The sequence below is a fragment of the Colletotrichum orchidophilum genome (genome assembly GCF_001831195.1).
Source record: "Colletotrichum orchidophilum strain IMI 309357 chromosome Unknown Scaffold_69.1, whole genome shotgun sequence".
Lineage (NCBI taxonomy): Eukaryota > Fungi > Ascomycota > Sordariomycetes > Glomerellales > Glomerellaceae > Colletotrichum > Colletotrichum orchidophilum.
In genome coordinates this window covers 88,869-100,129 of record NW_019173025.1, presented here as the reverse complement: position 1 = coordinate 100,129, position 11,261 = coordinate 88,869, and the positions used below count along the sequence as shown (strand labels likewise).

The 11,261-nt window shown below is 54.1% G+C and overlaps 3 protein-coding genes across 3 annotated transcripts; 1 reads left to right on the top strand and 2 right to left on the bottom strand.

The window, feature by feature from the left end:
- Positions 1–816: 816 nt before the first annotated feature.
- On the top strand, positions 817–1,141 carry CORC01_08220 (uncharacterized protein; the record flags this gene model as incomplete). Its single annotated transcript, XM_022619853.1, has 2 exons — positions 817–909; positions 989–1,141. The coding sequence occupies 2 exons, from the start codon at positions 817–819 to the stop codon at positions 1,139–1,141; spliced, it is 246 nt and encodes an 81-aa protein (XP_022473614.1).
- Positions 1,142–1,469: 328 nt separating this feature from the next.
- CORC01_08219 (2OG-Fe(II)oxygenase superfamily protein) lies at positions 1,470–5,281 on the bottom strand (the record flags this gene model as incomplete). The annotated part of the gene is made up of 6 exons (XM_022619852.1): positions 1,470–2,817; positions 2,881–3,111; positions 3,179–3,576; positions 3,635–3,667; positions 3,730–4,504; positions 4,605–5,281. 6 exons carry the CDS (start codon positions 5,279–5,281, stop codon positions 1,470–1,472), a joined length of 3,462 nt encoding a protein of 1,153 aa, XP_022473613.1.
- A 1,541-nt stretch (positions 5,282–6,822) lies between these two features.
- CORC01_08218 (uncharacterized protein) lies at positions 6,823–10,435 on the bottom strand (the record flags this gene model as incomplete). Its single annotated transcript, XM_022619851.1, has 3 exons — positions 6,823–8,974; positions 9,060–9,869; positions 9,930–10,435. The coding sequence occupies 3 exons, from the start codon at positions 10,433–10,435 to the stop codon at positions 6,823–6,825; spliced, it is 3,468 nt and encodes a 1,155-aa protein (XP_022473612.1).
- Between the last annotated feature and the right edge of the window lie 826 nt (positions 10,436–11,261).

Below are 11,261 nucleotides of genomic sequence, written 5' to 3'. Positions count from 1 at the left end.
TTCAGGCACGTCATACCTGCATCACGCAAGGCGCAGCGAGCCTCGTCTCTTTCAGAACCCAATATACAGTACTAGATTCAAACATCATTGAAGACAAGCATAATGTATACAGTTTGGCTTGTGCTATACCACAAGCCACCTAGAGCTAGTAGGTTCAGCAAAACAGTGAACCTGATCCGAAACCCGCAAACCGGCAAGACTTTACATATAGAACTTCGAGTCTCGAAACCAGTCGAGAAGACTTTCGCTACTTCAAGTGACAGGTGCTAATGGTATCTGGTAGTTTGTTATGAAAGTAAGGACAGTTGCATCGGTTCTCAAGCTATGCAACTCGCCCCACACCCCTGCGTCGCCTGTTGCTGTGATTAACTACCTAGTCTTGTCTTCCTGTCTGTAACAAGTTTTTAGTTATCGGCTACGGGCTCGCCGGAAAATATCTCAATAAGAACCGTGACGTTTCTGTCTTGATCGCCTTGCAAAACTACCTCGCACACCAGCACCACATCATGGCACATACTACGATATCTGAAGACATTGTAAGCCAGGAAGAGCAATAATATGTTAAAGATCGACTGGAGAAATGGTTATATTGCAGGCCTATGGTGCTAGTTTCACAGTTATTAGCCCATAACAAGTGAAGCGGGATAGGCCAAGCGCTGACCAAAACTCTGTTCTCCTCAATACAGATCTTCTAGCGGTTATCCCACTTGCCACCATCTACCCACAACCTTTTCAGTAAACAACTTTCCGAACAATCATTATACAATGACATTCGCAACTGATTCTTTTGAGACAGGTGCACTCGTAGCTAAGTCAATGGGCTACTGTCGCAACGAAGCAGGCGACGGCGGAAGCATCGGCCGAACCAGGTTTTGCTGCGACTCGCAATTCAACTCCCGCTTCTCTAAGGTCAGTTGAGATAATGACACGTTTGTTTTGTCCTCGAAGAATGAACAAGGAAGCAATATATTACTAGGGAATCACGTAGCCTGGCATTTGTAACATTCCTGCGCATATGTGTCCTGGCATCAGCGAATGCTGTGGAACCGATTTCCACGTCTTCCACACTTGGTCCAACGAGTTCACTTGTGAGAACAACGCGGTAAACAAATTTAATCATGGTGTACGCTGTTGTTGTTGATTATACTAATGGGCTGGTTGGACTAAAGATAAATCTACACGACGTTGGCTGTGTTGAATCCATTTCTTTCGTGACGTACAACTCGCTTGTAATGGTGCATCTACCAGCCCAACCCGCTGCGCTTGATTGAGGTCAATTCCCAATACAACCATCACCGTCGCCGAGGTAGTTGCGGCGGCGGTAGAACTTTTGGCTGCACGAATCGTTGCATTCGTCTGGCCGACGACCCTGGAAGAAGCATCGTAGGCATCTTCACACAATACATCTCAAGGACACATCACAATTTCTTTTTTTTTTTGTTCGTTTTTCAATTTCACTGGCTAAGCACCTAAGTCAAATCAATAATCTCGGGCTCTGCTTTCCGTTTCTCGCCAGCAACAGGCGGCGGAGGCCGGCTCGGCCCAGCAGCTGCAGCCATACTCATCCCATTCAGACCAGACGGCGGCGGCGGCTGCAACGGCCCACCGGCGTTCCCCGTCATTGGCGCGAAAACCCTAGGGCTAAAGTGTGTCTCTTTGGGCACCGGTGCCGACCCGTTCATCGGTTGGAGACCATTCATGGGCGGTGGAGGGAATGCATGCTCAGCTGCAGGCACATTGAAATGCCCCAGCGGTGGGCCCGGTGCAGACCCCACCGCCGTGAGTCCCGGAGCCGGAGCCGGAGCCGGAGCCGGAGCTGGTACCCGAACCGGAACCGGAAAAGGTGCCGGCATATACGTCGCACCACCCGGTCCCGACGCCAAATTCACCGGTCGCTTCCACAACGCCGTTGCGATGGCGGGGTAGTCTTCACCCAGCAACACCCCCAACTTGGTCTGATCAAACGACTGAAACGTCTGCTCGGCCTCCTTCGCCCGCGCCTGGTGCCTCGCGTCCTCCGTCTGCCCCACCTTGGTCACCACCATCGTGGCCGGCTGAGGCCCGCCCCGCCCTTCGGTGACATGTGTGACCCGGAGGCCGTGCTCCTCAATCACCCTGTGCACATGGTGACGCTGCCTCTTAGCGCCAATGTACAAGCGACACACTGTCTGGCGCGGGTCCGCGAGGAAGGCGTCGAGTTTGCTACAGTCGCTGCAGCAGCAGAACTGCACGAGGTACATGCCGCTGCCGGGCTGGCCGGACGGCGGGCGGGCGTATCCTGCGCCGACGTAGTTATCGCGGTAGGCCTCGAGGACGGCGGCGAAGATTTGTTGGTAGCGCGGGGTGTCGAGGGGCGTCTTGGTGGCCTCGAGGACGGAGAGGAGTTCGCGTAAGAGGGGGATCCAGAGGACGGGGAAGTCGAGTGCATGCATATTGGGGGCGTGGCTGACGATTTTGAGGGCCAGCGGCAGGGCTAGGTCTTCCTGTGGAGGGGAGGACTCAAGCTTGATGAGGCCGGAGAAGAGGTCTGCGAGGGCGACGTGGTTCAAGGCGAGGTGATGGTCAGGGGGAGGCGGCAGCGGCGCCCTCTGGTCATATCTGAATCTCGCGGCCTTGTGGACCGGGTCATCTGCCCTGGGGCCGTGGACTGTGTTGAGGTCGAGCATCGAGATGAGGTTTTTGGCGAGTCTCTTGTACAAGTTGACGGCCTGGGTTACCGGAAAGGCCTTCCTTCTGGCGGAAGAGAGCAACGCTGACAGGAACTCAAGTGCAAAAGCTGGGGTGCGACCGAGAAGCTCCTCGATCAAGGGCATCGCACTGCAAGCGGGAGTTAGTGACGCTTACGCCTGGCGGTGTTTCTTTCTCTTGGAGGAAGCTTACACAGAGGAAAGCCATTCAAAGTCGGCGTATTTCTCGGCACTCGCTACCACTGCCAGACCATCTGGCCTGAGAAAAGTTGTAGTATCGGCAATGACCTTCAAACTTTTGGTCAATGTATCTCGTGCCCATTCCCGAATCTCGTCAGACAAGGGTTGATCGATAGGGGCAAAGGCCTCAATCGCCTTACAGCTCTCGAAGAAGTGTTGATCCATGGAAATGGTGGAGGCCAAACTGAAACGTCGACGACGTAGTTAGAATGAGACGTGACAGCATGGCAGAAGACTGAATAGAAACGCACCCCTTTTTGATTTGGGAAAAGGCCACCCTGCCCTCCGAGACCTGCGCATAAAGCCACTGATAATAGTCCGGGCGCAGTGCTCCGCGCAGATCCTTTTTGCTCTTCATTTCGGCGACCTTTTCGAAAAAGTCCCACTCCTCCATAGCCACAGCGGACCGCAACACCTTGCTCATGATATCGGCCTGGACCATGGGCGTGATCCAGCTAGGATGAAGGAACGACGTGCCCCAGATGTATTTGAGGGTGTCAAAGGACGACTTGCTGTTCGGCGAAGCCTCGAGTATCGAATCCGTGAGGTAGTTGAGTAGCAAGACGATGTTTTCGTCAGTGTCCAATTGTGATGCCATGCCGTTTTTGAGATATGAAGCGACTCTGTCTCGGCGGATGATGAGCGCGGCCTGAGTGTCCCCCGTTAGTGAGAAACCTCCGGGGGAAAGTGGTAAACAGTAAGCTTACCGTTACGCAGTACCAATGGGTAGCTGACGGTCCCTGTAGTTCAACTTTGTCAACATGTCAAATGTACCTCACACTCATTCCGATTGCAAACCCACCCAGTTGCCCTGGTATCCCTCATATTCTTCCTGCCGTTTAACGCCGTCAAAGAAATCATCTGCCTGGAGAACGTTGCCGAAATCCAACTCGATATCACGAAGTATTGGGCGTCCGCTCAGATCCACGAGCACCTTGACAGACAAGTCCGTATCAGTCATCTCCTCAATCTCATAAGGCTGCTCCGGTGCCACACCATCCGAGTCGTCTCCATCTTCTTCATAGTCATAGTCTTCATACCGCCTGCGCCCAAGTCGATTATACGAAACCGGCGCAACGTACTCAAATGATGTAGACCCAATCTCCCTCTTCTCCGTCAGGGCCAGAAGCACGTCAAACTCGAGCCCTGCGGAAAGTTCCTGGAGCGTCTGCACGACGGCCGCGTCCCGTCCCTTGAGCGCCTTCGTCGAGATGCTGGCCTCGGTGTACTCGTGGTCCAGGCCGTAGTAGACGTGGTCGGCCTCAAGCTCGGGGGATTTGAGCCACCTCCGGAGGGTGTGCCGCAAGCCGTGTGTCTGTTCCCTCTGGAGTCCCGCAGACGGCTGTGGAGCCGCTGGGTCGACCGTGAGATTGTACGTGAGTACGACGCGGTAGCCTTCCGTGACGGGCAGGACCTCATGGTTGACGTCCGAGAACCAGCACGCAAAGTGCTGGCCAGACCCAGATGTCTTGAAAGTCTTGGTCTCCCCGCAGTGCTTCACGACCACGTCGCCTCCTTTGTGGCTGCAGGGAAGGCAAATGACGAGCGTCCCAAACATGCCGGGACATTTCTCAGTGCTGTGTCACCGGGGGTCAGCCATTTAACACATCATCTCGCACGCTTGTTTCCACACACAAACGCATGCACACACAAATAGAGACACTCAAAAAGACCTACTCGGTATGAGACTTGAACATGGCCCCCTTTTCGTAAATCAACAGCTTATACAGCTCCGCATTCACAGGCGTCGTGACGCCCAAATCAGCAGCCACGACGGAACAAATATTTTGCAAATCCGCAGCCCAGCGCGGGTTGCGAAGCTCAAATTGGCCGGGTTCCAGCTCCCACGTGTTGCGCACGGCGGTGTCGACGATGGTCTCGCTGCCTTTACCAAAGGGGGCGTGGACGGCCACTTCAATCATCCTCCGCACCTCCCCCTCGGGAAGCGGCAGGTGCGGCAGGTGCGGCAGGCCGACGGTTCCGACATGATGGACGAAGAGGCCCGGGTTCACGTGCGCCAGGGGGTGGAACGAGGCAAAGGTCCCCCGGGTCTGGATGCTATCGAGCTCGCGGCGGAGGTCTTGGTTAAAAGAGTCTTCCCACTCTTTCGTGAGGGTGCTACTTGCCACGGATGCTGCGTCTTCGTGCTCGTGGCCGTCTGTGGCGTCCTCTGCTCCGTCTGGCCTCGCAGTGACCTCGTTGTCGTTGTTGGTGGCCTCAGTGGTAACCGTCTGAGTGGCGATAGTACCAATCGCTCGGGGCTCTTCCTCAGCCTTAGTGACTGAGGCCACTGCGAGTGTTTGGGGAGGCTCAGACTGAATAGCCGCAGCCGGCGTCTGTCTCTTGGAATCCATCACAACATCCAATGTCAGAGAATAGGTCACATAGAAAGACCTCTCAGAATCACCCACTTCCATAACTTGAACTACTCGACGACGCGACGCGTTAAGGGGATCATTAACTAGTGGAGAACCCCCCTGGTGAGTACGTTAAGTACAAGTGAGGCGTGGGGGGGTACAACGTCCATAATCGAGACTTGTCTCGGCTCGGAGACTTATGGAACGCCGGATTAAGAAAAGATTGACAATTAGCTGAATTTAATCATAGATATAGAGGGTTTTAGATGCATCCGTCAGCCAAATTATGAAGACAACTTGTCAGAGAAATAAGAGAACCTGTCTAGATAATATGGCCATCTTCCAGCGTCGTGGAAAGGTACTCATGGCGCCGTATCCGTACTCGGTACATCGCTTAGATACTCTCCACTTTTTCCCGCAGCAAAAGTCTCCAGTGCGCTCGCTACCCTGTCCCTCGTTTTTCGAGCTCCTGTCTGGTCCGTGCATGCCGTTTCTCGGTGAATGTGTGGCGGTAGCTCTCTAGTAAGTAGTGTTCAAAGCACGACGACACAACCACTCTCTTCAAGCCTACACAAGCTATGTCCATCGGCCTCTGAGCTGCTGCTGACAGAGATGAAACTCACATTGCTCGAATGTCCCAGAAACTCATACAAAGTCCTCTCTGTTGAAGGTTTTGATATCATTTGAATGACGGCATGCGTCTCTACGTGAAAGGCCGTTGCTGTGTGGGACAGGCCATCACCCCTCCACTTAACCCAGTATTGTCATTGGCCTCATGCCCAACCAACTTGCACCAAAAACCCTCACAATCATGGGACGGTAGCCAAAGTAGAACACACAGCCTTATATTGCCGAAGTATTTCTTCCCGATTGTGCTTGCTATCCATAACCCATGCAATGTATTCCGTAATGGAGCCTTGTGTTTCATTCCTGTTCCCGTTTGTCCTATCCTGTGCAGCTATACCCTAGAACTGCAGCCTTCTGCAGATGAATCTCAATCATGGACAATTTCAAGAGGGTATCCCAAACTCCTTCTGCGCAAATCCAGGAATCAAGTCCCAAGTTAACACCCCCCAAGAATGACGTATACTGTGCTACCGCCCGTTCAAAGACTGAAAAATCAAAGCTATGAAAGAAGAAATCCCCTTCTTGTTTCGGTGTTGGGTATGAGAAAGGTCATTGGCCGCTTGATCCGTGTTTCATCAGGCCGTTTTGTTTTTTTCCCACTGGGTATATCCGAGGTTGTGTATGTTTGCATGTTAAAGAAAAGCGACGAAAATCGTCGGCCTCTTTGCAAAATCCGTAAATCGCGAGGTCCAAGCTGAGGCGATCAGTTTTGCTTTGCTAAATCAATCGCCGAACGCGTATGCTGCAAGACTGTACATAGAAAAATTGGTAAACGTAAAAAGGTGATGGCTTGTGCGAGTTGGTGTGAACAAGTTGATGTCGTCTCGAACTCTCGGAAACAGCAATGGAGCATGATGGAACTGGCCACCATTAGAACGGAAACGATACGTTCGCTCTGCAACCGAAGAGGTTCAACCCCAGATTGGAGCGTTGCGGTACGCCGGCGAGTTGTAGCTGTGAAGGACTCGATAGGGCTGGTCGCCGTTCGCGTGGACGCTGCGGCTCCGACTCCGGCTTCTGGAGAGGCCCGGCTGTACGGCGTTGGGAGGGTAATCCTGCTGCTGTTCCCATTGTTGCTGCTGGATATTTAAGAGTTGCTGTTGGTAGTAGCTGCCGCTTTGGCTCGGGTTCTGACTGGTGGCGGAATGCCCGCGTGCAACAGGTCCGCGGTACTGCGAGTAGCTATCATAGCTTGATCGATGGCGAAGTTGTCGCTGCTGCTGATGTTCCGTTGGGTTGGTAGAGGCGCTGCGCGTGACTGGGTGGCCGAATTCGGGAAAAGAGCCATTGGTAGGACGCCATTTGTCCTCGACTGTCAAACGGCGCCTGGCGTATTGCTGCTCAAGCATCGTCATACCCCTGCGTGGGCTCATTGGCGGGATGGGCGGCACAGAGAGAGGAGCGTCGAAAGCGCCTCCTGTCGAAGTCGATGGGTAGCTATGAATGGTCTCGCGGCTGTTCTGTCTCGACAAAATCTGTCTCCGATTCGCTTCGCTGGATGATGATGATTGGGGGCGCACTGGTATTGGTTTTCGGGGACTCTTGGTGCCGCTGCGGGTATGCAGACTGACTGGTGGTGAAGTTTTCCTCTTCACGGACATCTCGGACACCTGCAGGTTCTGAGAAGCAGGGTCGGAATGGCGGCTTGTCGGAGGCAAAGGCTCGGTAGGACGGAAACGCATGCCAATCTCACGCTCCATCTGCGCCGGCATTGTCAAAGTACGGCTATGTTGGCCCTGAACAGGCTGCTCATGAGGGAGCGCCATGAAAGCTTGATCGAAAGCACTCTTGCCGACGCTCCCACCGACATTGTCAATGGCCGTGATGCTTGACTCGAACCCGACCTGGATCTCATCGGCTCTCGACTCACCAACGAGCTCAGCCTTGCCCACGCCGCTGGAAGGTACTGGCTTGCGGTGGATAGGGCGCCGCGGCATGACAGAAGCGGCGGCCTGTGGGAATGAGGCCGGCATGGTCTGGAAAGAGCGGCGGTAGGGTGACTTGGGCTTCTCGGAAGGTCCAGGTGTCTCTACAATCGTTTCCCTCGCAACCTGGGTTGTGTCGGCTAGGAGCACAGAGCCGCGCTTGTCCGAGGCATGGGTAGCATCGAAACTTCCTACACTGAAAATGGTCTTGAGAGTCTCCTTGCTGGCCTGCGCACGCAGTGTCAATCGCTTGGTTGTGATAGGAAACCGCCCAGAATGTTCCTCGAGCTTTGACTGAACATCTTGAGGTACCGAGGGAATCTCTTCATCAGAAGGATGAGTTGCGTGAACAGCCGGGGGCCCTCGCATTCCAGAGCCGCTGAGGAATCTTTGCAGCTTGCCAGCTTTCTGCAAGCCACTACCGATGCTTAAAGAAGAATGAGGCTTTTCGGAACTGGCACCGGGGGATCCAATGACCTCCGGAGAAGCGGGTCCTTTTTCGGCCGCCTGGGCGCTGCTATTTGACGCCGGCGGCGTTCGATCCTTGCGGAACGAATGACCGGCGCTGAGGTTGAAGAAAAACTTGGGCGATGTAATCATCATTGTATTGCTAGTCGGAGAGGCCAAAAAATAGTCTTTCGGAGACATAGGCGTAGTAACGGAGGGGCGAGCTTGTGAAGGATCGACAGTGCGGTTGCCAGCCTTAATAGGACTGACTTGCTGGCTGTCGCTGCTGACAGCCGCAATCGGGGATGCAATAGAGTCTGACAGCTCATCGGCCGAATCCTCCGACGCGGTACGGCCAGTTGGACGGCTGCCTGCAGAACGCTGCTTGACATGGAAGGACCTCAGGGAGACATTGGAGCTGTAGCCGGAATCAGCCTTGGAGAGCGGTTTGGGCTGGTGCTCGGTGGTCGGGCTAGCAACGACTCCACTATCGGCGCGAAGAATTGCTCTGGAATGTTTCTGAGACTGGTCCGCTTTCAGTCGCTCGAGGCTTGGCTTCGCATTCGGGTCATTTCTGACCGTCAGAACCTCGGCCGAGTACTCCATTTGCACGTCTTCATCTTCTTCCGCAAAAAGGTCGTCTTCCATGGCTGTGTGTTTGGATGATATTTTCAACTCTGGACTGGGCGGCCTATATTTGAGTCAGCGCGAGCCGTCTCATGGTGCCTTACACAACATGGCGCCGTCTGCACGAATTGGCAAGGGAGACTACTAACGAAGTTGACCGACGCCTCTGCGATTCCGCCCTCGGGACCGAAGTCTTGATCGGACTGAGCGTCTGCGAAATAACACTGGACTGCACCGCCGAAACTGTGATTTCGATGTCCTTGCTCTCAAAGCCCACCCCGCCCGACCCGTTCTCGTGACTGAAATACTCCTCAATAGCAACCATCTGAGACTGTTCCATCATACCGGGTTGAAACGCTGGTTCAAAGTCAGGGCTTGGAAGAGGGCTGGCTTCTCCATTCGTAATTCGCAGCGAGCCAAACTTCATGGCCCCAAGCGGCCGGTAGTCCATGTCAGATGGGGTTAAGGCCCTTTCGACAGGCTCTACCACTGGTTCGCACAGATACTCGGGCTCCGAGGCGAATCTCTCAGCGACGTATTCTTCCAACGTCGGGATCGGATATGCGCTCGAGTCAATTGACAACGAGTTCATTCGCGATCGCCCTCCCGCTGGCGTGGTAGGCATACTGTGTCGCACGCTCGACCGTCTAGACGAAGGGTATTCTGAGGGCATTCGGGTCGCTAGACCTGGGGTTTGGATCATGGAACGTCGTCGTACGGGTGCATATAATGCCAGGTCCGAGTTGGCTCGGGGTAGCTGTGTGCTAAAAGATTGCGCAACGGATGGTTGGTGCGGATGTGAACTTTTCCAAGTATTCGGTGACACTTCGAACTTGCTCTCAGATACCATGGAGTTCTCTTCGCATGCGGTAATATCTTCGTTGAGATTGAGTAGTCTCCTCGACTCGTATGACATGAGATTGTAATTGATCGACTGGCGATTTCCGGGAACATGCCAACTAAGTCACCGTTTGTCAGTCGATTGCCAAGACATGCCAGGGAGCGGGAGTTGGTCATACCTTTCAACCTGCAATTGCCTGGAAGTGTCCATTTCTTGCTGGCTCTCCCAGGTCATTGAGTTTGCCCTCGACATTCTGTCTGGAACAGGCGGGCTCAGCAACATGCTCTCTCTCCGGTTCTGTTTCCTCGGCTCTAGAGAGCTTTTGGATCGGAACAAGCTCGCTCTGCGCTTCCAATCCCTGGCAGGCTTGACCTCTGGTTCCGCCATGGAAGAAGTGCTGGGTGCTCGGCCTATTGCACCAAACTGGGATCCGCTGGGTGCCGAAATTGGTGACGGTGCAGGCGAGGTTTGCTGAGGTAAAAGTCGCGAATTCGATCGAGAAGGTGGCAGGCTAGCGGATGCAGCACGATGTATGCTTAGTTGGCTGGGGGTTGGTAATTGGGGAGTTGGAGAGGCATGGTTGCCGACTCTAGGTTTCGACAGTTTGTGAGGTGATTTTTTGCTGCTGCTGCCGCCTTGCACATGTGAATCATGAAGCGACTCGGTAGACTGTGCATTGCCCATTTTGACACAGGAGAATGGGGTCTTGATGGTTTCCAAGTGCTTAACCAGGTGGCAAAAGTTTGCAGTCTGGTCAACGCAGAGAAAGTCGCCTTAAGGTGGGATGCGGATGGCAGTGCTCGAAAACGGCCAGCCGACAGAAATCTGGTTACGATGACACTGTTGAAACTGCCATGCCGCGCGGATTGTTCTCAAATTATCGACGTTGCTTCATGGGTGACGGATTCTCAGTTGGTGGCCTTCGAGTGATTTGTGGTTGGCGAGGATCGGGAAATGGTCTGATATTTGTCGACCCTTTGTGAGCTCTGCCCTGAACAATAGCAAGCTGAAAGAGTTGAGGCGACAACGGGGACAAGCGCGACCAGTGAAGCGAAGTTGGAAAGGGGGGGCACTCGAGGAGTCTACTAGATCACCACCGGAGACCAGCACGAAGAGAGAAGGGCGGTGGTGGATGGTGGGATAGGCGCAATTAAAGAATAGGTGGCATGGGTCTGAGCATATACCACCGGACCAGACCGAGCGAGCGTCTATCGATTTTGCCAACTCCACAAAAGGGAATGCCTGGTCTGCTAACAGAGTCAGTTGCCGGGGTGGGTGGCGAGTTGTGCAGGATTATACAGCAGCGGCAGGCATTCGTATGCGGGAGCAGGTGTCTCTGTCTGGGAGTATTGGACGGACAGCGACGGTCAAGGGCCGGTGCGAGTGCAGCAGGAATGGGCCTCAGATGGCATCTGAGAGATAGACATGGACACCGACAGGAAACCAGGAGGTGGAACTGACGGTGACGACGTACATGGTTTGAGACGCGCAAGGTGGGTTGGGGCACGGC